Source organism: Musa acuminata, chromosome BXJ3-3 (genome assembly GCF_036884655.1).
Source record: "Musa acuminata AAA Group cultivar baxijiao chromosome BXJ3-3, Cavendish_Baxijiao_AAA, whole genome shotgun sequence".
NCBI classification, from domain to species: domain Eukaryota; kingdom Viridiplantae; phylum Streptophyta; class Magnoliopsida; order Zingiberales; family Musaceae; genus Musa; species Musa acuminata.
The window spans coordinates 34135601-34158090 of NC_088351.1; the positions used below are offsets into that span (position 1 = coordinate 34135601).

The 22490-nt window shown below is 39.9% G+C and overlaps 1 protein-coding gene and 1 long non-coding RNA gene across 4 annotated transcripts; one reads left to right on the forward strand and one right to left on the reverse strand.

Moving 5' to 3' along the window:
* The first annotated feature begins 996 nt into the window (after positions 1 to 996).
* LOC103979032 (cold-responsive protein kinase 1) lies at positions 997 to 5961 on the forward strand. Of its 3 annotated transcripts, XM_018822941.2 has the most exons (8): positions 997 to 1269; positions 2999 to 3135; positions 3289 to 3404; positions 3485 to 3695; positions 3809 to 4046; positions 4285 to 4435; positions 4911 to 5351; positions 5831 to 5961. In XM_018822941.2, the coding sequence occupies exons 2-7, from the start codon at positions 3066 to 3068 to the stop codon at positions 5310 to 5312; spliced, it is 1188 nt and encodes a 395-aa protein (XP_018678486.2). In that variant the 5' UTR covers positions 997 to 1269; positions 2999 to 3065; the 3' UTR covers positions 5313 to 5351; positions 5831 to 5961. The 3 variants fall into 3 exon arrangements, with proteins under 3 accessions (XP_018678486.2, XP_009393312.2, XP_009393313.2); XM_009395037.3 differs by lacking the exon at positions 5831 to 5961 and having other exon boundaries at positions 4911 to 5426; XM_009395038.3 differs by lacking the exon at positions 5831 to 5961 and having other exon boundaries at positions 4947 to 5426.
* Positions 5962 to 8524: 2563 nt separating this feature from the next.
* LOC135632733 (uncharacterized) lies at positions 8525 to 9821 on the reverse strand. The gene is made up of 2 exons (XR_010494766.1): positions 9223 to 9821; positions 8525 to 8970 (listed from the first exon to the last, which is right to left on the reverse strand). It is a non-coding gene; the product is annotated as an uncharacterized LOC135632733 (long non-coding RNA).
* Between the last annotated feature and the right edge of the window lie 12669 nt (positions 9822 to 22490).

Consider the following 22490-nt stretch of genomic DNA (forward strand, 5'->3'; position numbering starts at 1 on the left):
AGTGGTGACGCACGACTCGAGTCATGATCTGGCAGACGAGAAGCGGAGCCGCATGTGCGCGACGCGATCCTGAGGGCCACGTGAGTACTCGAGTCATGATCTGGCAGGCGAGAAGCGGGAGCGGCATGCACACATCTAAAAGCAATGCCGCGATGCCGCAGGCGGGACCCACGTGGACGACCAGATGAGAAGAGTCCCCTCCTCCCTGGCTGGTGACTCGGTCCCCATGACGGGATTGGAGAATACCGTAATCGAGGGCTTCTACGTCCCTCAACCGTACGACTCGTCGTACTACGCTCGTGTACTTATACCTCTACAAACCAACCACTTAGATATCTCGAGAGATCGCTTGTAGTGATTGAACGAAGCCTGAATTATGTGCATGGTCGTAATGCAAGCGCTCGTGCGCATGAATTCCACGCGACTACATTGCAAGGATTTAGACCGTGGAAGATATATTCCACGCGATTAGTAATTAACTAATGCTCTCTTAGAACGATGCAAATGGCAATGGATTTCACGTGATCAAAACTCGGCCAGCATTGGCGAGCCATATTAGTTACGAGGAAAAATAGAAAGGAAGCTTCACTTAGCGGTCGGTGTCCAGTCGCGACTAAAGTCGGGGCATGGAGAATGTTTCCACCCAGGGTTGGTAGTATCCGTTGAACAGTTCGCGTTTGATCCGATCATTGACTATTTCCCGGACTGCATACAACGTGATTCGTCTCGCCCAGCCAATCCGATGTTGACCGTAGACGCGCCACCTATGCATCCTGGTCAAGTCAAAACGCCATGCGGATCGTGGTGACGTTCTCGTTTAATCCCTTACCCAATGGCGAGGGTCCGTTCCACACGGATCGAGCCCGGTTTTGGAGACCAATTCGGAGAGACTCGAACCGGACGGTTCAGATGGAGTCAAACGTCCGACTTGGTCAACCGACCTGGAGGCCTTCCATGGAGAGAAGTCAAATATAAGCTCCCATTTCTTCTCTCTCTCGCTCGCTTCACATCAACCCTTCTCGCCTGACGGCAGCAGTTCCCTCCCTTGTGCGCCGCCTCGCTCCGCCCCCTGGCCAGGCGACTCCGGTAGCCGCACGCTGTGTTTGTCTGTGGGCAATTGAACCGGCGTTGCTTGCTTGCTTGCTCGATCTGTCTCCTCTTGTCGACAGTGTTAAGGAGGAGCGGGTGGGACGATTGCTTACCGACGGGCAACCCTGATTTGTGCAGTTCCTCCGGTGATAGATCAATCGGGTGTCTTTGACTTTGGAGGTGACTGCCGCTCCTGGGTTTCTTATTTCGGATTAAAGACTCTGTTTTTCTCTTGTTCGCTACAAATAAAAATTGGTTTTCCGGAGCACAACTGCTTGTTATGACGAATGAATTCTGGTTATGTTTGGAATTAGATCTTTTTTTTTTACAGTACTTTTGGTGTCAGAAACCATTGGATTTGGATTGATTGTTATGACCATAACTGGGTTTTGTTCTTCGCGAAATGTATGCATCTAATCAATATAGTTGCCAATAAAAGGTGATGCTTGATGTTTCCGTCAGATGGCTGGTTAATAATGGTGATAATATGTGGCTTCTGGGACCTTTTAGATGCTGGTCATCAAGTTTTGTCTCATTTCTGTAGTTTTGCGTTTTTCCTTTCTTGCCTTTCAAGAAATCCTGGTAATGTTTTTAGTGATTCAGTTTATTAGTATAAGTTGATTATTGTCCATTGTGGCTGTAGCCTCCTTTGGCTATGGGGAATTGGGTCAAACAGACAAGAAAAGGAAGAAGGCGAAGTCTCTGGTTTGGCCATCATACCGAAGAGGGCAACTGGAGATATCTGCTTTTTCTCACCTCTTCTTACTCTCTCTAAATTGTTTCCAAATTGGAGAGAAGATAATTCATCCTCGACTCTGTTCATTCTTATGCAAACTTTCCTGTCTTTCTTGCTCCAAATATAGATGCTTCCTATATCTCTCCTCTCATTTCTTTTTTCTATCCTTCAGCAAGTACACTCAATCTAATCTTTTTAATAGCCCTGAGTCGTATCATCATGAGCGCTAAAGGGTTATAATTAGATTAACAGAAAAGGAGGTGGGTACAAATGCTTAAAGCCAAAAACAGTGATAACTAACTAACATGGTTTGAGCCTTTCCAATGAAGATTTAGCAAAGGCCTGCAAAGCTAAGGGATCTAAATTGCTTGTGCTAGAGGGAATCAGTGCATTCTACGTTTCGAGAACAATTGCAGAAGATTTATGAAGGTTTCTTGATGAAGCCTGTTGGTATCGAAATTTCAGTCATCATTAACTCGAGGTTACGAGCATCTTGTCTGTTGCAACGGTAGAATCATAGACATGACTAATTATAGCTTCAGAGTGAAATTTTTTTTCTGTGGGAGCTTTTCCAACTGAAATTTCAGTGATTGCTGGTCTTTATTCTGATGCAATCCAGAAGTCGAATTCTTCTTGAGCATATACTTTCAACATGTTTGATTGGTTGAAATGATATCTTTCATGTGGCGATAGTTAATTGGTCTAGTGACTTGAGAAAGATAAGGTGCATTTTCTTTAGGTGGCCAAATAAGGTTACTTCGGTTATACTGAGACTGGAATTCTAGTAATTGCACAATGAAACTTAACATGAATTCCAAAAAGTGAAACAACATTTTCCATTTGAAGTTTATGTTTGAACCTCCAGTGCACTAATGAGTAATGACTATGCAAAAACCAGAAGTTGATCACTTGTTTAGGGTCTCCTCACCAGTCTTTTACAAACAAAGAGCTATTTTGTCACACATATACGTGATACATCCACAATTCCTTGAAAAACCCTTATTTTGCTACTTCATCATTTCATCTCAGCCACATAGTATGAATCATGAGCCACAAAGATTCAGAACTCTGCAAATTTTTTTTTGAACCTCTATGCTGTCAATAATTCTTCTGCATTCATTTTGTCTAAGTTCATGATTATATATTAATCCTTTCGAGTCTCTACCTTTGCAGGGAACTTTTTGTTCATATTACCCGACATTCAACACACAGGAAAATCTGATAGTTTGTTCATTCAGTGATGACTTGTTTCTCTTGCATATTCAGAAAGAGAAAAACTTCACGCCGGCAACACGATCAACCCAGTGAAGGTAGACATGCCATTTGGTGGTTTATTGTGATTTAACTTTTTCCTTTGCCTTCTCATCGAACATGGCGTATTTTGTTAATTTTCGTATTTTATGCCAAAACTCCATTCCACCTTTAGTTCAAGCTTTTGATAACTTTGTTGTATTACTATTTAGACATTCCAGGAACTGAAGTCGCTAAAATCTACACTTACAAGGAATTGAAAAATGCAACCGATGATTTTAGTCCTGCTAACAAAGTTGGAGAGGGAGGTTTTGGTTCTGTGTACAAGGTTAGCTTGCATAGATATCATAGTTGGTAAATGCTATTAAGTCTAGAAACATTCCTCTTTATATCTGTTTTTTCATACAGGGAAGGCTTAGAGATGGAAAATTTGTTGCTATAAAGGTGCTCTCCTCTGAGTCAAAACAAGGAGCACGGGAATTTCTGACTGAAATCACCGTGATCTCTGGTATCATCCATGAGAATCTTGTCCAGCTGTATGGTTGTTGCGTAGAAGGAACTCACAGAATACTTGTTTACAACTATTGCGAGAATAATAGCCTTGCACAAACACTCCTTGGTACCATATTTCTTTCTCATGCTTCTCATTTAGTATTCTTGTGTCTTCAATAGCAACCAGGTTCTCTAATAAATTGAGCACGTCAAAACATTCTTGCTGTTGCCTTATTTCAGGTTCCAGCCATAGTAGCATTCAGCTCGACTGGAGAACGCGAGCCAAAATATGTGTTGGTGTTGCTCGTGGACTTGCATTCCTTCATGAAGAAGTCCGACCGCATGTAGTTCATAGGGATATTAAAGCAAGCAATATTCTTCTTGATAAGGACCTCACACCCAAAATTTCTGACTTTGGTTTAGCGAAGCTTCTGCCAGCTAATATGACTCATGTCAGTACCAGAGTTGCTGGAACAATGTGAGTTCCGTTGCCTTTTCTGAACTTCCTATTATCTGGTTTTCATCATAAAACACATTTGATATGGAGCTTATGGCTGTTTTCTTCTGCAATCCACTAACTTCCAGATCTAGAAATTGCAACTGTCCCTGCAAATAGTTTTGCTGCTTGCAATACAAAATCCTGTTTCCGTGTCATCTCGCTTATGATATTACTGGCTTTTGTTTCTTTTCAAAACATTAAGTCTCTTTCTTTGCAGAGGGTACTTAGCACCTGAGTATGCGGTTCGAGGACAAGTGACAAGGAAGTCAGATGTTTACAGCTATGGTGTTCTTCTACTAGAAATAGTTAGTGGCAGATGTAACACCAACACAAGGCTACCTTATGAAGATCAATTTCTTCTGGAGAGGGTAAGCAAAATACTCCCCAGTCGCAAACTAAATGTTGACTATATTACATAAATAGTAGGTATGTTATTGTATATTTAAGCATTATTTGTTTTTGAAAATAATACTTTTTATTTTTGTGCAACAAGAGAGTTCCGAGTGTATTGTTCTGGGAGTGTAGGAGTTCAACCCTTTCTTTTTGCCTCTTTAGTTCTTTAATGCTTCAATCCTGTATCTAGTTTACTAAAGCAATCTGCTTTTAACAACATACAGAGAAAGAAATAAAATAAATCATCTCTGCTATGTAAAATTGTTTCAATTTACTACACATAATAAAATGGTTTGACATCATCATAATAATCTGCTGTATGTATTTGTACGTAAGCATAAAATAAGGAGATTAACTTCAAACTAGATATATAAGACAGCAAGAAACCATCATCAAATAGGTAGTTTTTATATGTCTTTTAAATAAAGTGTGGTTTATGTAACTGTACAGTCCCCAGGCATCACGAGTGGACTTCTCATCTTGCAGACGTGGGGTCTTTACGAATGTGGCAAGCTGGCGAATATCATAGACAATTCTTTGACAGATGACTTGGATGTTGAAGAGGCATGTAAGTTCTTGAAGATTGGACTCTTGTGCACACAGGACACCATGAAGCTTAGGCCCTCAATGTCCAATGTCGTCAAGATGTTGACCGGCAAAAAGGATGTGGACTCAGAGATCACTAAGCCTGGTATAATCGATGACTTCATGGAACTTAAGATTAGAAGCAAGAATAAGGCTGATCCAATGAGTAGCTCAGGCATATCTCCTGCTCTAGAGAAATCACCCTCGTCATCAGAGAACACTACGTATGCATCCATGACCTTCACATCAATATCTGAGCGGGACTGAAAACCAGTGAATGTAAAAAGGAAAAAGAAAATTTTCAAGGTACATAGTCATGTAGAGTCGATGTAATTCCCTCAATTTTTTTTCAAGGAAAATCGGTTTGATTCTTGATTTTGCGTCTTGTAGATTCTAGATTCTGTAGATATCCATATGGCTTATGATCAAAACAGAACTTGAGTCATTACGAAGTTTAAAAGAATAAAGTTAGAATTGTTTGATTGATCCAGCCAGCAAATTGAAAGATATTCCATGTTTAACTGAAATTCAATACGAATGTTGAATCGGCTCTCTAGGATACACATACTCTCAAGTAGAGAGTTTTAAGAATTGGCTATTAGAAATTTCTCATCTATAGGCATGATGGAAGTACATCAGTTGGGGAAAAATTTTCTTTCTGTTTGTGTATCTATATTTTGAAGTCATATGTATAACTTTCTCTCAAATGGGTTTTGTACAAGATGTTTACACACTCTTGTCAGTTAATTCTGACATTTTTATTATTACCTTCTCTTTGTTTATAGGGAAGAGAGGATCAAACACAAGCTATACAGCTCTACATTGAGTTTTTTTTAAGCATTGTCATGTCCCCACTGCTTTCTTCCCTAATGTTTCCTCTGCCAGTGTCTTAACAGTTCTTGATGGTAATTACTGGAAAGTTGTGCTACTGACTGAGGACAGAAAAGCAGTTCCTTAGTGTTTCATGAGAAGGATGGTATAGAAACATGAACAAGCAGGTCTTTGAATGTTTTACTTGCTGGTGTTGACTGATATGGTGTTGAGAACTGGATGTGTATAATAAGCCTCCTGGTGTAGTAGCTGATTAGTTTCAAAAGCATACCTGAGCTAGATCTATTCCAAAAGGTGCTTTTGCTGTTGTCCTTTTCCCACCCTGGGTGTGCAGGTAGGTTCCTTTCTCTCAAAATTGCCCAACTTGCAAGGTGATCAGAGGGCTGGAAGTCCCTTTACCTTTAAACTGCTTTGGTATTGTGTCCATCCAATTAAAATCACTTGTGATGGCCCTTTCTGACTCGGGTCACCGACCAAACCAGTTTGGTTCTCTCACCTGAGGGTGGCATCCATTGTTCCCTGTGTGTGTCAGGATTTCAAGCTCCTCTATTTGTCAAGAGAATTCTCTGTGCTTGTGCTTTATCTACAGTGTTGGCTTCTGTTGGGTTGGGACTCGGAAATAGCTCAGTGTCCAGATTCAGGTGGTCCCAAAAACTAAGGTTGAAGGTCATAAGTTGTTTGTTAACTAAGAGAGAGAGAGAGAGAGAGTTTGCTTGACTCAAAATCCTATTAGACTTGGCATCCAGCACAGGCCTTGGGCACAACAACATACTGCATGGACGTGGTTTATAGATTTGTCCAGGCGATCAACCATGGCACAGTGACGTCCAGTGACAAGTTTACAGCATGCTGTTGAGGAGGAGCTTTTTGTTCCTTGGCAGTCGAAGCATGTTGGTGGTAGCCATGTTGGGTACAGGAGAAGGGGAATAAACCCATGCCCAGTGTGCACTCGGCGTTCCTCGTCGAGCCAACCCAACACTCGCTGAATGAATCCTATTCTTTTTGTCCTATTTGCATCAGTCATTTATATCCATCCATCCTATAAAGTTATATACCACACTAACACGAAGCTGGAATTGCATGTAAGCTGGACGAGAATGGCAGATACAATATTCATTCAGATCACATGCCTGCCTTCGTTTTGATACGTACACCCACTGACACAAGGCTTGTGTATTTGGCCAAGTACATGGAATTCCACCTGCTGGATTCGCACTGTGCCAGTAGATTTCAGGTGCTTTGAGATGCGCGCCTGGAGTGGCGAAAGGACATGATGAACAGCATGGATGTGCTCTCTGGTATCTGTCATCCCTCGGTGGAGTTGAGCTGCTGCCACCTTTCTTTCACTTCCCTGCCTGCTTTACTTCTCAGTTTGCACTGTATGAAAGCTCACTCTAAGCAAGATCAGGGAAGAGGAAGAGGGGAGAGATTAGTCCAGAACTTTCTTTTATATGTATATATATCTATATATATTACAAGTTCCTGTACAGAGAGAGAGAGAGAGAGAGATGATGATGGTGTGTGTATATTATAAACATAAACATGCATTGGGGAGAGGGAAGTGGGGGCAGGGTGAGTTCCAGGGAGGGAGGGATGGGGAGTTCTGATGGGCTTCTTTCCCTAGTCTTGAAAATTCCTTTTGGATGACACACAAAGCTGCTCAGTCCTCGGTAGGCTAGAAAGCTGACAACCCACCGAGCCAAGACACTTGGGCTCTTCTTCTTGCTCGCACTGTCACAGACAACAGCAAGGCAAAAGGTATGGCGCCATGCACCACCCAACCTAAATTTAATGGACATGCTGTGGATTCCTCAGCACCTCTCCTTCCGGTGGACCCGACGTTGCTAGAGAAGCTATCACACTCTTATCAGAACAACCCTCCATGGAAGTGTTGCAGAGAAGGTGACATGCATGCTTCCAACCAAGCACTCGATGCATCAAAAACTATTGGACTTGTAGGGCAGGAAGCTTAAGTTCTTGCTTCGTTTCAACATCTTTTCGAGAATTTAAATGCTGCGCATGCGCTTGTGTGTGTTGATATTATTGATCACAAGACATAAAACACCGAGGTTTATTGATTAGTTTTTCTTTGAGATATCAGATATCGTCGTAAGGAGCCGCATGAGAGAGAGAGTGAGTGAGTGAGTGAGTGATAGATGTTAGACAAATGTTGTCGACACAAACCATGAGCATACAAATACATATATAGAATAATCAAAGACAAAGCATAAGAATTTCTATGTAAGAGAGCATTGAATCATCTGTACAAGTTCGAGACAGAAACAAGAAGTGTGGAGAGCAGTTTACCCTAACAAAGTTGTCAGAGAGGCAAACACATACATTCCTGTGGAAAAAAATGGGTATGTATCTTTTAAGTGATCATGCGAGAGAAGAAGATGGTCACTCATACATTGTAGCAGTTGAGAGTGTTTGAGATTGCATATGAGAGAGAAATGAACACCCAATTAGTCCCATCCAAATATTGCAAAGGAGCTGACACACATCTGAACCCTATAGAATCTCAGCAGAGAGAGAATGATGTGCATTTGTACACAACTATAAGCATCACAATGTCAATTTGAAGATAGCAGAAACCAACATACGATGGTAACAGGATCAAGAAATAATGCTCCAGCTACTGCAAACCATCAAGAACAGTATCTTTGCCATTTATTTATGGATATCAAGAGATGAAAGAATCATAAAACTTTGCCATAGAACAACAACACGTTAGCCTGTAACACAGGTTGAATGTATAGGCAAACATATGATGATGATGATGATGACGATCTTACTGTGATGATACACAAGCTGGATCCATGTTCATGTCGTAGAATCTTCGGTCTCATCCACATATATATCAATGCAAAAGCTATATTCCACTTCTGTATCACTGGTGATTTGTAGTAATAAACAAAACACCACGAGGAAATTGGGTGGTCATCATAAAAATATCGCTCACAAGTAAAGGAATCAAATAAAAGACAAAGGATCATAGTTATCTGAAACCTCTCTCTCTCTCTCTCTCTCTCTCTCTCTCTCTCTCTCTCTCTCTCTCTCTCCCACAAGAGTTTGGACACAGGCCCCTTGATTCCTGCAAAACAATGAAACGACCGTCAAGATCAAACTCAAGATATATGATCATATGCGTAGCTACATGTCCATCTCTTACTATTCCGAGCACCACATACATAAAATGACCGCTAGATCACAAGAGAGAGCGAGAGAGAGAGAAAGAGAGAGAGAGGTCATGCTTGGCTCCTTGCACGCCACCCACAGTAGCCAATCACTCGATGGGTTGGTCTATACGTGTGGCATACAGGGAGCCAGGCACAACCCATTTCACCTGTATTCTCCCCACCATCACCTCTGGTTCTCTATTGGGAAGCAGGAAACTCACTCCCTTACCCGGAGGAAGGGAGTGAAAAGGGCCACTTCACATCTCTTCCTCTCTTGACGATTGAGCTCCACAAGACTCTCCTCCATGGAGAAAAAGAAAGACCACTTGATCTACAAACCCTTACAAGATCTAGTTCCTGAAGAGAGAGAGAGAGAGAGAGAGAGAGAGAGAGAGAGGTAAAGGGAAAGAGAAGTGATGAGAAGCCAAGGTTAGAGTTGTAGAGGATTTATAGCCCCCTTGGAGGAGAGGATTTCCTTTCTCAAAAGTAAACAACACAGGCATTAATATATTACGCAAAGGAGCCACTTTTGATGGTGCAAGCACACTACCCACTCAACTGGAAAACCCCATCCCAGCTCCCCAGACGTAGCAAACCCTAGCAGTGCCTTCTTAGCTTGCTTCTCCCCGGACGGACCTTGAAGTGGGATTGAGTTGGGACGGAGATGGAGGGGAGAAAGTGTGAAAAGGGTAGCTATAATTCCCAGCTTGCAGGGCCTGAGAGCAAACAAGTAAAGCCTGCTGGCTTTCCTCACTCCCCTCTGAGAGATATTTCTTTTTCTTTCTCTTCTTCTGAACTGGGTTTGTCTGGAGCACTTGGATTAACTTCAGATTCTTGCAGCCAACCTCAGCCTACCAATCAGGAAAAAGATAGCATTCTTTACTTTTTTATGTTTTATTTATACTTTCTGCATTTTCTTTTTCATACATTTTTCTTTAATATTTAGTATTCATGTATTTGTACTCACCAAAGCTTTCATCAGACACTCAATACTGTTGACAGATCTAAGCAAGAGTACAATCCTTTTAGTCTGATTAGAAAAGTGGATTACAGGTACTAATTGGTCATAATACAACTTCATTTCTTGCATTTGCTACCCTTGTGTTGAATTCTGATATAGTTGCACAGTGGCATTGAGAAGTTTGGAAAGATTAAAACCATATACACCTTCCGAAAGTATTTACAAATATTGAAATTTATTTTCATTTTTTTTAAAAAAATTCTTTCTCATCTTTGCTTGATATTAATTTTTTTTTTTTAAAGTGACCTTTAGTCAAAATACAACTTCATTGTCTCCATAAAAATATATAAAATTTGGTAGGTAGTCAGGCATCATTAACGAAGATCTTCCTAAAGCTTTTCCTATTGGAGACATCATAGTAAAGCTCTCCCTCCCTTGTCGAGAAATGTCTCAATATTTCATACAAAGGTATATGCGACTCAGGTAATTGGCATAGAGATAGAATGCATAAAATAAAATGTAAGTACAAAAATAAGAAGAGAGACACATTTAAAGAAGAACGATTTTAATGTATACATAACTATATATTAGTGAGAACATCAGAAGGTTAAAAGAACAGAAAGGGACCCCCAATTGAAATGGATCACTAGGTCTATTGCTGCATACATAGTAGTGTTATTTGCATGATCATGTTTGTTGTGGTCCATTGTGATGTTCTCCCACTCATTATCTCATTTATATCATGCAAATTGTGTCCACATACAAGGCAGAGCCTATCAACATTCCATATTGATCCCTTCATTGCACAGAAGATAACTGAAGTTGAACTGCTAGCTCTTGTTATTAGTACTTATGTAACATCATGTAACAATGAGCAACAAAGTCTTATGTTTGTTTTAGTTTTGTGTTGTCTATGCTCCTCACTCCACATTCAATCAAGCATATGACACTATATATATATATCATTCGAAAGGTATTGACTAGCTTAGCTGATTAAGGATTTGATTCGATGACTAATAAAATAGATGGCACTGAAACTACAAAATCAACATCGGTCGGTCGCGTGTAATTTAAAGAATGATTAGATGGATATGTTTCAAAGGAGAATTATTCCTTTCCACTAGTTTAAGAATACACTGTGAATCATCCAAAAAATATGTTATGTATGACAGCACAACCCACAACCCATCCAAGAATGCACATTTAGGCCTACATTCTATTTATATCAAATTGCTAGGCTAATATACTATAATATAATCAACAAAGGATAAATCTAGTACACGAAGCTTCTGCTAAAAGAGGACATTGAGATGATCAACATATACATATATAGATGTTTTTGTAGTTAAGAGTCCATGTCGAAAAGGAATAATACTTTTGTTGTACTAAGAGTCATCCTCAAGATGATATAAAATGCCCTATTTCTACCTTAAAAAGGGACGATCAACAAGATGAAAGAACCAAGTGTTGGATGATAATTGATGACACCTCAGTGTAATCGAATTATAAAGACTAATTTATGTTGCACTTTGGGAATATTTTCAGACTCTTGTAGGCAGCATTAATGTTCCTGTTTCCTAAAATAAATTAAATTAATGACCATAGCAGGGTTTCTATTCCCTTATCATATCGATGTTTGCATTGCAATGGTCAACTTGCTAGATTATGACGAGTCACCTAATTCTTGTCCCCTGTCTGCATTGCTAAAATTAATATCATAGAAATGATCCGAAATAGCTTTATTCGAGTTTCAATTGGACAATGAGTGAGTGATTAAGATAAACCTTAAAAGACAATGCTCAACAGAAATTATTTGTTACTCTCGATTGTAGAATCCTTAGATAATAAGAAATTTAAGCACTTGTATATGAAGAAAAAAAAAATCTTTAAAATATAATTTAATTATTATATAAATAGTGAGTATTTATAGAGCGAATTTTTGTAAAAAAAATTATCGATGGATGTTCGCTAGGAGTATCGAATCACGTAAATTCGACTCTTTTGATATATTTTTTAATGCATGTAGACTTAAATCATGCAAAGACAAATCGATTGTTGCGGAGGATCATATATATATATATATATATATATATACTTGTTGAATCATGGAGAAAACTAGGAAGGTATAATCACATAGAACATGAAGTGGGTTATCCATGCAATTATCATTGTTGTTATGATAGCCTGAGACAAATTTATAGGGTAGAAAATTAGCATGGTAGAAACCGGAAGACAAATTCCAGTGAGAAATAATACTTGATTAATATGACAGTCAATTGAAACTGGCAAACCGAAGCAGCTTTATCTGAGTGCTATTATCTGTAGCCAGTGACAGCTAGGAGTTGTCTTCTCCACTTTTAGATTGCCAAATCCACTGACTCATCTACCTTTGCTCCTCTCGCAACGTAGTAATGTTGACTCGTAATGTTTGTCTCGATCGCAAGAAGCCATCGGCATCTCACTATCGACACCCTAACCACTGATCACGGAGACGATGGCATGCACGGTTGGGTTCATCAGAAGAGAAAAGGAATCTATTATTTGCCCTAAACAAGTTGGGTCGGAAGGAAGCTTTTGGAAAGCAGTTTTGTTCCTTCTACTTGGACGTCTTTGAAGGTCATGGCGAGTGAGCTCGGATATTCTTCTACGTGCGCGTTGTGTTGCTGCTGCCATAGGCTTGCCTTTTTGCGAGGGTCGTCCAAAGCGGCTTCACTAAAGCTTGGTAGAGCTTTCATGAGACAGCCATCGGAGCTCCCCCGTGATGTTTGACCAAAAAAGATGGGGAAGACAACAAGCACAGGACATCATGTTGGGACGACGACGACGACTCCTTCGACGCTTGCAAGAAATCACAACTGTTCCTGCTGATGTTGTGGTGCACCAACTGGTCATGATTCATGCCGCAAATTATTAGCACAAATTATTATTACATTAAACAGTACACGAGACATTCAAATATGAATTTGAACTTGAGATCTATTAATGTGTAATAATATATTAACCATTAAATATGTGCATAGAATATTGGATATATATTGGAATACGACTTGCACTCATTAATGGTTATGTTTGGACCAAATGCTACTATCAAAATTACTATTTGTTTTTCGAAAAAATAGATAATAAGTTCAGTATATTAAATAAATAATAGATGCTTTGTTCATCAAAGCTCAATCGATTTGAGTAAATTTTATGAAATTGACTAAATAGCAAGCGCGATGATTAGCTTCTCTAACTATAGAGTCACCATCGAATCAAATAAAATTTCATAGAAGCTAGCTTAATTAATTTCTCCACTAGTGGCATGATTAGCTACGATGGACACATCTTAATTATGATGACCATTGCTCTCTCTCTCTCTCTCCATCTAAATGCTACTTTTTCTCAAAAGGTGTAAGCATGTCTCCTTAGCTTTTGTCCCATGACCGACCACAAAAACTTCTCCCTTTGGACTTATTCTCGTGTACAATGGAAAGCCCCGACAATGAGAATTCGTGAGATTGGGAAAAAGTTACTTTGGGTGTAATAAATCTATTGCATGGGGGGGGGGGGGAGTAGTTGACACATCTTTTGTGGACTTTGTATACATACATACATCATAGATCATTATGGCCTTTGGAAGGGGGAGGAGGACAAATCTTTGTCTAGTGATGCTGTTTCAAAGGTAGGCTCACATCTTTCTTTCTTTTTACTTTGTACCTCTCATCTCTCCACGCTTCATTGGGCATGTCTTGGAAGTCAAGATGATGATGCTCTCTTTGGTCAAGCGAGACCATGGGCACCATGTGTCACCACATAGGATATATGGAATGTAGCATGTAAATTAAGCCACCGGTTTGATGCTTTGCAGGGATGTGGCTTTTCCACACCCTTTTGGTCGATCAAACAACGTGATCACGTAAACAAAGGGTTAAGACTAGTGGTTTGTGTGTTAGAATTCTCAGCTTTTTTTTTTGTGTAGTTAAGCTACGATTCACATTATTGAAGTGTGTTCACATCTTGCTATTATACAAGATAACATTTTAGTTTACAGTAACGTAAGGAATTTTACTTTTTCAAATAAATATTTTCATTCCGGATGAACATATTTATTTGTGTTCCTGCTTTTTCTATCCCTCTATAACTTACGTTATGAGCGGGTAAGATGTTTAAATGATCATCGTAGATAGAAGATAAAAGAGTAGAAGAACATAATTTTCATTCTATTAGGATGTTTCAATGAATTGAGTTTAGTGGAATTTTGTCAAGATCCTAACTTATTTCACAAATAAGAATTGTACTAACTCGAGCAATGATAGTGATATTTTCAAACTTTGTAGGAAGAAATGTGTCGGAACAATAGGTCCACAACAACGTCGTTGATAACCATTGTCACAGCTTTATTTATTATATAGAATATATCATACTAGATGGGGCTAGTTATATATTATTTTTTATATTTGAATTCTATTAGCATCATAAAGACGGGGAGACCCAATTGCCCTACCACCGAGATGCTCAATGTCGTCGTTGCCCAATTACCAATGTTGGCGATGAGCAACGGAATAAGAGTACCTAGTGTTAGGATCAAGAGCACTAAGAGGGGGGGGGGTGAATTAGTGCAGCGGAAATCTTATAATAATTTAAAAACAAAAAGCTGCGTTCGTTCAAAAACAATTATGATGCAAAAGCAAATTCTCAGTTTGTATCTAAGTGCAGTTTGCGTCTAAGCGCAGATTGCGTCTAAGCGCAGTTTTGCGTCTAAGCGCAGTTTTGCGTCTAAGCTCAGATTTACGTCTAAATGCAGATTTACGTCTAAACGCAGATTTACGTCTAAACGCAGTTTTACGTCTAAACGTAGTTTTACGTTTAAACGCAGTTTTACGTCTAAACGCAGATTTACGTCTAAACGCAGTTTTACGTCTAAACGCAGTTTTACGTCTAAACGCAGATTTACGTCTAAACGCAGTTTTACGTCTAGACGCAGATTTACGTCTAAACTTTGAAACTCGTTTGTATATTCGCAGAAGGTAGTATGCAGTTGAAATCAAGACGTAAACGTAAACTGAAATCTGATGATTGAGCGAAGAAAGCCGATTTACGTCCGAATGCAGTTTTACGTCTAAATGTTGAAACTCGTTCGTAAAATCGTAGAGGACAGATTGCAGTTATTAATAGGATTAAAATGTAAGCGTAAACTGCAAGGAAGCTCGTTCGTAAAAGCGCGGAAAACAGTTCTGCAGAATCAAACGTAAACGTAAACTATAATGCATGAAAATACGAGTTTACGTCTGAATCCAGATTTGGAAGAACAGCACTTAGAACTTGTTCGTGAAAGCGCAGAGAGCAGTAGTGATGAGGGAGGTTTGCAGTAATGATAAAGTGCTCGAAATTAAACGCAAACCAGAGATTTAGAGTGGTTCGGTCAGCCTTGACCTACTCCACTTTTGGCTTCCTCCACCGATGAGGTTGCCGACGTCAACTAGCTGTCTTCCTTCAATGGGCGAAGGCCAAACTTCCCTCTTACAGTTTCTCTCCTTTTGACAGGCTTAGGAGACAACCTTTACAGACCTTTCTCTCCTCACTTTACAGTTGAAAACTTGAAGAACAGAAGGAGGAGACTCAAGGCTTTACAACACTTTTGAGCTCTTTAGAATCACAGAAAAGATCACAATTTTGGTATAGGTCTGTATCTTTTCAGTGCTGAATGGGTGGGGTATTTATAGGCCCCAACCCAATTCAAAATTCGAGCTCAAAACGATCAAATCGATCAAATCCCAGAATTCTGGGATCAGGCGGTTGCACCTCTCGACTGGAGAGGTGGCACCGCCTGGCAGAGCTCGAAGACTGAGCTCTGCCGATTGCTTCTTCTCTGCCAGAGCTCGAAGACTGAGCTCGATGGTTGCATCACCTGGCAGAGCTCGAAGACTGAGCTTGGTGGTTGCATCACCTGGCAGAGCTCGAAATCTGAGCTCGGTGGTTGCATCACTTGGCAGAGCTCCAAACTGAGCTCAAGCTGATGCACCATTCTGCCATAGCTCGAAGACTGAGCTTGGTGAATTCATCACCTGGCAAAGCTCGAGACTGAGCTCAGGCTGATGCACCACTCTGCCAGAGCTCGAAGACTGAGCTCTGTGGTTGCATCGCCTGGCAGAGCTCGGAACTTGAGCTCTGGCGGTGCAACCTCTTGGCTGGAGCGGTTGCACCTCCCAGCCGTGCAACCCTGGCGGTTGCACCTCCTGGCTGGGGCGGTTGCACCTCCCAGCCCCTCAGCCCAGGCGGTTGCACCTCCTGGCTGGGGCGGTTGCACCTCTCAACCCCTCAGCCCAGGCGGTTGCACCTCCTGGCTGGGGCGGTTGCACCTCCTGGTGCAATCAGGGTCCGAATGGTTCACTCCATTCGACCCACTTTGAATCTTTTCAGGGGCCCAATTGCCCCAAGATTAAGCTAATGGGATCACCTCCCATTTTCATGCTTAATCATCGTGCTAACTACGATTATCTCTAAGACAACTTCTGCAGCTTGCTCCGATGCGTCAATCGCTTCTTCCGGCGAGTTTCCGGCCAACTTCCGTCGATCAACCGATAACCCTCGGTGATCCTTCTGCGGACATCCGGCATACTCCTGGACTTTGCGACGATCCACTTGGCGAGTTCCGACGAGCTTCGCTTGGCAAGCTTCTGGACTTCTCGGATCTGTTCTCTCTGAACCTCCGACGACCGTCCGAACTTCCGTCGAACTCTCGAACTCCCAACGTGATCATGATCTTGACTCCGGGGCAACTCCTGCTGCTTGTCTTAATCTCATCGTAGTTAATCCTGCACACTTATCTCAACACATAGATTAGATAACAAATGACAATTGACTTCATCATCAAAATCCGAGATTCAACAATCTCCCCCTTTTTTATGATGACAATCAATTGATAAAGGAGTTATCCTTAACTCCCCCTATCTATATGCCATAGTTGAGATAAGTCAACCTTGAATTCAAGACCTAAGAATTCAAGTGACGCATTGATAAGTTAGATCAATTAAACTTATCAATGCTCCCATCATGATGCCTATCATGATGTATCTCTTCAAGAATTATGTCAAGGCATGACATACATCAACAAGTTTGTATGATAGTGTTTGTAACCATTCATCATGTAATCATATAAAGCAACGAAGGACTTCTTACATGATGCTTACATTTGAGATTTTCTAGCAAGTTTGCATTTTCTTCACAATATCAAATCAAGATATGATGCAAACTATAGTACATATTCACATATCTCTTGGTGATGCAAGGATGGCATAACATTGTTTATAGCATCACTCAAGTATTTGCAACTATGACATAGATATGATTATGGCAGTTCAGCTATGACATAGTACATGTTCACATATCTCTTGGTGATGCAAGGATGGCATAACATTGTTTATAGCATCACTCAAGTATTTGCAACTATGACATAGATATGATTATGGCAGTTCAGCTATGACATAGTGTTTATCAATTCATATTTTTCTCCCCCTTTGTCATCAACAAAAAGCATGATAGCATTATCAAGCATATAAAGGAAGTTATGACACATATATCACTTTATTGTTTTTGCTTGACGGAGGAAAGTCATTTTCCAAGGAGTTTTCATAAGAGTGTACGAGAACATCCCATTTTTAGCATACAACCCAAAAAATGAACTTTTTACATGCATTTGGTTAAAAATATTTGTCACATAATTTGCAACATGTTATTTGATCAAGCGTTGTCAAGGCATGTAATAGTAATAACATCCGAAAAATAATTTTGATGTAGTAACACAATTATTTCAAGTGCAGCATTATATCATATTGCATAGCAGGTTTTTTATTTCAGCAAGTGTAGCATTGCATCACATGGTAAGATATCAGTTCGTATGATGCAAATTTTTGTTTGATACATGGCATGATAGCAATCATATTAGCAATAGCAACCATATCAATGTCATACTGCTGACTTATCAACTTACATTGGTATGTTGCTTCATATTTTCAAGGCATAGGTTTTTAAACCTTTTTAGTTTCAGTGCAAAAACCGAGATAAACAATAAGAGATGTTTGCAAATATGCTTACACAGACAAAGATAACCATATCAGGGTAACATATGTACAGCATATCAGGTAACCATAAAGACAAAGTCCTTCATGAATAACATAAGGAGTTTACAACATGTCATATCAAAAACATCAGATGTTTATACAAGCTTATTCATGAGGTGGAAGATTAAAGTGCCTAAATAAAGAGTCAAATTGTCGATGGATTTGTTGTAGCTCGGTTAGGATTTGATCTTGTCGAAGTTCAAGCCGTTCTTGTCGTTGCTCAAATCGGTCCATCCGAATCCCGATATCTTCGATGGATGATGTGTGAGTTTGCTCAACCGGATGTGTTTCCTCAAAGGGACAAATTGGAGGAGAGTGGGTACTCCTAAAGATTGGGGTTTCCGGCTCTGGTTCAGGTTCAGGTTCAGGGGGATTAGTTCTTCTAGGCATTCTAACCCAGTTACCGTTTCTATAGTGACATCTTAGTCGGTGAAGTAGATTTTTGTTTATTATGCTGTATCTATCTGATTTCATTACTTCTTCTTCTAGTGGTATTTGAATGTCGTAAGCTTTCATTATTCTAGTAATAATTCCACCATATGGGAGCATCATATCTTTTGTAGATAATTCCAACATGTTTTGTTGGATCAGATAGCCAAGACAAATGTCACGTTCTTTCATGATTAGGTACATAATTCCTAATTCCAATTGACTCACTTCATCATGATGATATTGCTTAGGAAGAATTATACTAGTCATGATATGATGAAGTATCTTAGTGTTAAAAGGCATTAGATGTTCACAACTTTTAGAAATAGATTCTATGTTAGGATTGGCAAGGATTGTTCCTAAGGCGTCAACGTAAGATGTTCCAATAGTATTTTCATCCCATGATCCTTTGAAGTAAAGTCCTATGCTTTTCATGGGGATACCTATTATATCACAAATGAATCTATCAGTGATTGAAATGTGTTGTCCTAAGAGATAGGTTGATATCCTTTCTTCATCATCTTTTTGCATGTTGTTGTAAAACAATCGAACTAGTCTAGGATAAATGGGTTCGTTGATTTGCAAAATGGGAAGTAGATTTAGGTTTGCAAACCAATGGATAGTCTCTACATCTCTTAGTTCATTCAGATCTACATATTTTCCCTTATTGATGCTTCTTAGTTCGAAGGAGAGAAATTTTTCAGCATGGTTTTTGGAATCAAAAAGAGTGAGATCAAACTCTTCTACTACTCTCCTCTTTCCCTTGTCCCTTGAGGATCTTCTAGATCCCATTACTACTGCTGTTTTAAAGGGATGATGATGAGCTAAAGAAAATGAAGAACAAAACAGAATTTAAGAGCTTCTTAGAGAATACCTTTGTGAAATCTTCAAGAGAAGGAAGGATTCTTGATGTTTTGCTCCGAAATGGGAGGTATTTGGAAGGCTTAGAGGAGTGAAGTGGGAATGGAGGAGTCTTGGAAGAGTAGAGGAGGGAATGGGGGTGAGTTGGGGTCGGTTCCTTAGCCGGCCCTAGCGTGATTTTAAGGGGGCAGAGCTGCTGGCGGTTGCACCTCTGGCTGGAGCGGTGCAACCTCTGGCAACCCGTGAAGGCTGGAGGTGCAACCGCCAGCTGGAGAGGTGCCACCGCCTGCAGCAGGTGAGTACTTAGGATGATTTGATTTGGGAGAATTTGCTTTGAGAAGAGTTTCAGAGCAATTGATGTTTGTTACATGATTTCGTATGAGTTTTTATTTAAGGAAGAGGCTCTTTGTAAGATAGATCTTTTAACGTGCATACGAATGTTTGTTTGGTGTCCCTTTTAAGATCATGACATGTTTAGTTTCTACAAGAATTAATCCGTAGATGAACAGGTTTTGAAGATCAGGGGGGTATGTGAATTTGGATATCATAAGTTTCTAATTGTATCGTATTTGTGATTTCATAGCTTCCACTTGTTACTTAAGCGTTGCGAGTTCCTTTTTGATTCTTGGTTTATGATTATTGAGAGTTAAGGAGCAGAACATTATTTCTTGCTCCGGCCTAGACTTTTAATGTTTTTATAGGAACGGATGATCTTTAGGAACCCATTTGCTTTTGGGTGCCTCATAAACAGATCTATATTTTCTATCATGTTGCATAGAGTTTATCATGGTTCCTTTAGGAACCCAAATTAATTTGTTTGGACTTATTTTCTTGAATGGACAACAATGTGTCTTGTGTCCAGATTTGCAACAAAAGTTGCACTTGGTTTGGTGTTGAACGTGTAAGATGGGGCCTTTTACAAAGGTAGTTGGATTTCGGTGAGGACTCCTCACAAATCCAATCCCACTTCTTTTGGGAGCATGACCCTTGTTTGTAAGGATCATGTTTAATGACTTGCTACCAACCTCGAATTTCTTCAAGGTGTCCTTAAGCAGCAAGTTTTCTTTTTGTATAGTTTCTAAATCATGACATTTGGTACATGAGTTTAAACTATCATGATGTTCGACTTTTAATTTATCAAACTCACAGGTAAGATTATCATGTACCCTTTTTAGCAACTTGTATTTTCTATTTATAACTTTGCATTCATCAAATAAATCATGGAAGGCATTTAATAATTCATCGAAAGATAAATCAGCATCTAATAAATCCGTTACCTCCTCTTCGATGGCCATAAAGGCGTAATGAGCAACTTGCTCGGTGTTGGATTCTTCTTCCTCGGATGCGCTCGAATCATCCCATGTTGCTTGGAGCGCCTTCTTCTTTGTCGTTCTTTTCTTGACTTGGGGACAATCACTTTTGTAATGTCCCGGCTTTTTACATTCATAGCAGATCACTTGGTCCTTCTTAGGTTCAAGTTTATTTTTCACATCGTTTTTAAACTTGTTTCTTTTGAAGAATTTCTTAAACTTTCTTGTCAAAAGTGCCAGGTCATCGTCACAATCCTCATCACTTGAGATTTCTCTCAAGTGGCATTCAGAAGTTTTAAGTGCCATATCCTTCCTGTTCTTTGGAAGGATGTCTTCTTGCTCTTCATGAGCTTTGCAGGTCATTTCGTAGGTCATTAATGACCCGATTAGTTCTTCAAGAGGGAAATTTTGCAGATCTTTTGCCTCTTGAATGGCGGTGACTTTAGGATCCCAACTCTTAGGAAGGGATCTTAGTATCTTATTAACAAGCTCAAAATCCGAAAAGCTCTTTCCGAGACCTTTTAAACCGTTGACGACATCCGTGAAACGGGTGAACATGTCGCCAATGGTTTCACTCGGTTTCATTCGAAAAAGTTCAAAAGAATGCAGCAACAGATTGATTTTTGACTCTTTCACTCTACTTGTGCCCTCGTGGGTCACTTCAAGTGTGTGCCAAATATCAAAAGCAGTTTCGCAAGTTGAAACACGATTAAACTCGTTTTTATCAAGAGCGCAAAATAAGGCATTCATAGCCTTTGCATTAAGAGCGAAAGCCTTCTTCTCCAAATCGTTCCAATTGATCATTGGAAGAGAAGATTTTGAAAATCCATTTTCAACAAGGTTCCATAGTTCAAAATCCATAGAAATAAGAAAGATCCTCATTCGGGTCTTCCAGTAAGTGTAGTCCGTTCCACTGAACATGGGTGGACGTGTAATCGAATGCCCCTCTTGGTTTCTGGCGTATGCCATCTCTCTTGGGTTTTAATCCTTTAGAGAGTTAACCGAGCTCTGATACCAATTGTTAGGATCAAGAGCACTAAGAGGGGGGGGGTGAATTAGTGCAGCGGAAATCTTATAATAATTTAAAAACAAAAAGCTGCGTTCGTTCAAAAACAATTATGATGCAAAAGCAAATTCTCAGTTTGTATCTAAGTGCAGTTTGCGTCTAAGCGCAGATTGCGTCTAAGCGCAGTTTTGCGTCTAAGCGCAGTTTTGCGTCTAAGCTCAGATTTACGTCTAAATGCAGATTTACGTCTAAACGCAGATTTACGTCTAAACGCAGTTTTACGTCTAAACGCAGTTTTACGTTTAAACGCAATTTTACGTCTAAACGCAGATTTACGTCTAAACGCAGTTTTACGTCTAAACGCAGTTTTACGTCTAAACGCAGATTTACGTCTAAACGCAGTTTTACGTCTAGACGCAGATTTACGTCTAAACTTTGAAACTCGTTTGTATATTCGCAGAAGGTAGTATGCAGTTGAAATCAAGACGTAAACGTAAACTGAAATCTGATGATTGAGCGAAGAAAGCCGATTTACGTCCGAATGCAGTTTTACATCTAAATGTTGAAACTCGTTCGTAAAATCGTAGAGGACAGATTGCAGTTATTAATAGGATTAAAATGTAAGCGTAAACTGCAAGGAAGCTCGTTCGTAAAAGCGCGGAAAACAGTTCTGCAGAATCAAACGTAAACGTAAACTGTAATGTATGAAAATACGAGTTTACGTCTGAATCCAGATTTGGAAGAACAGCACTTAGAACTTGTTCGT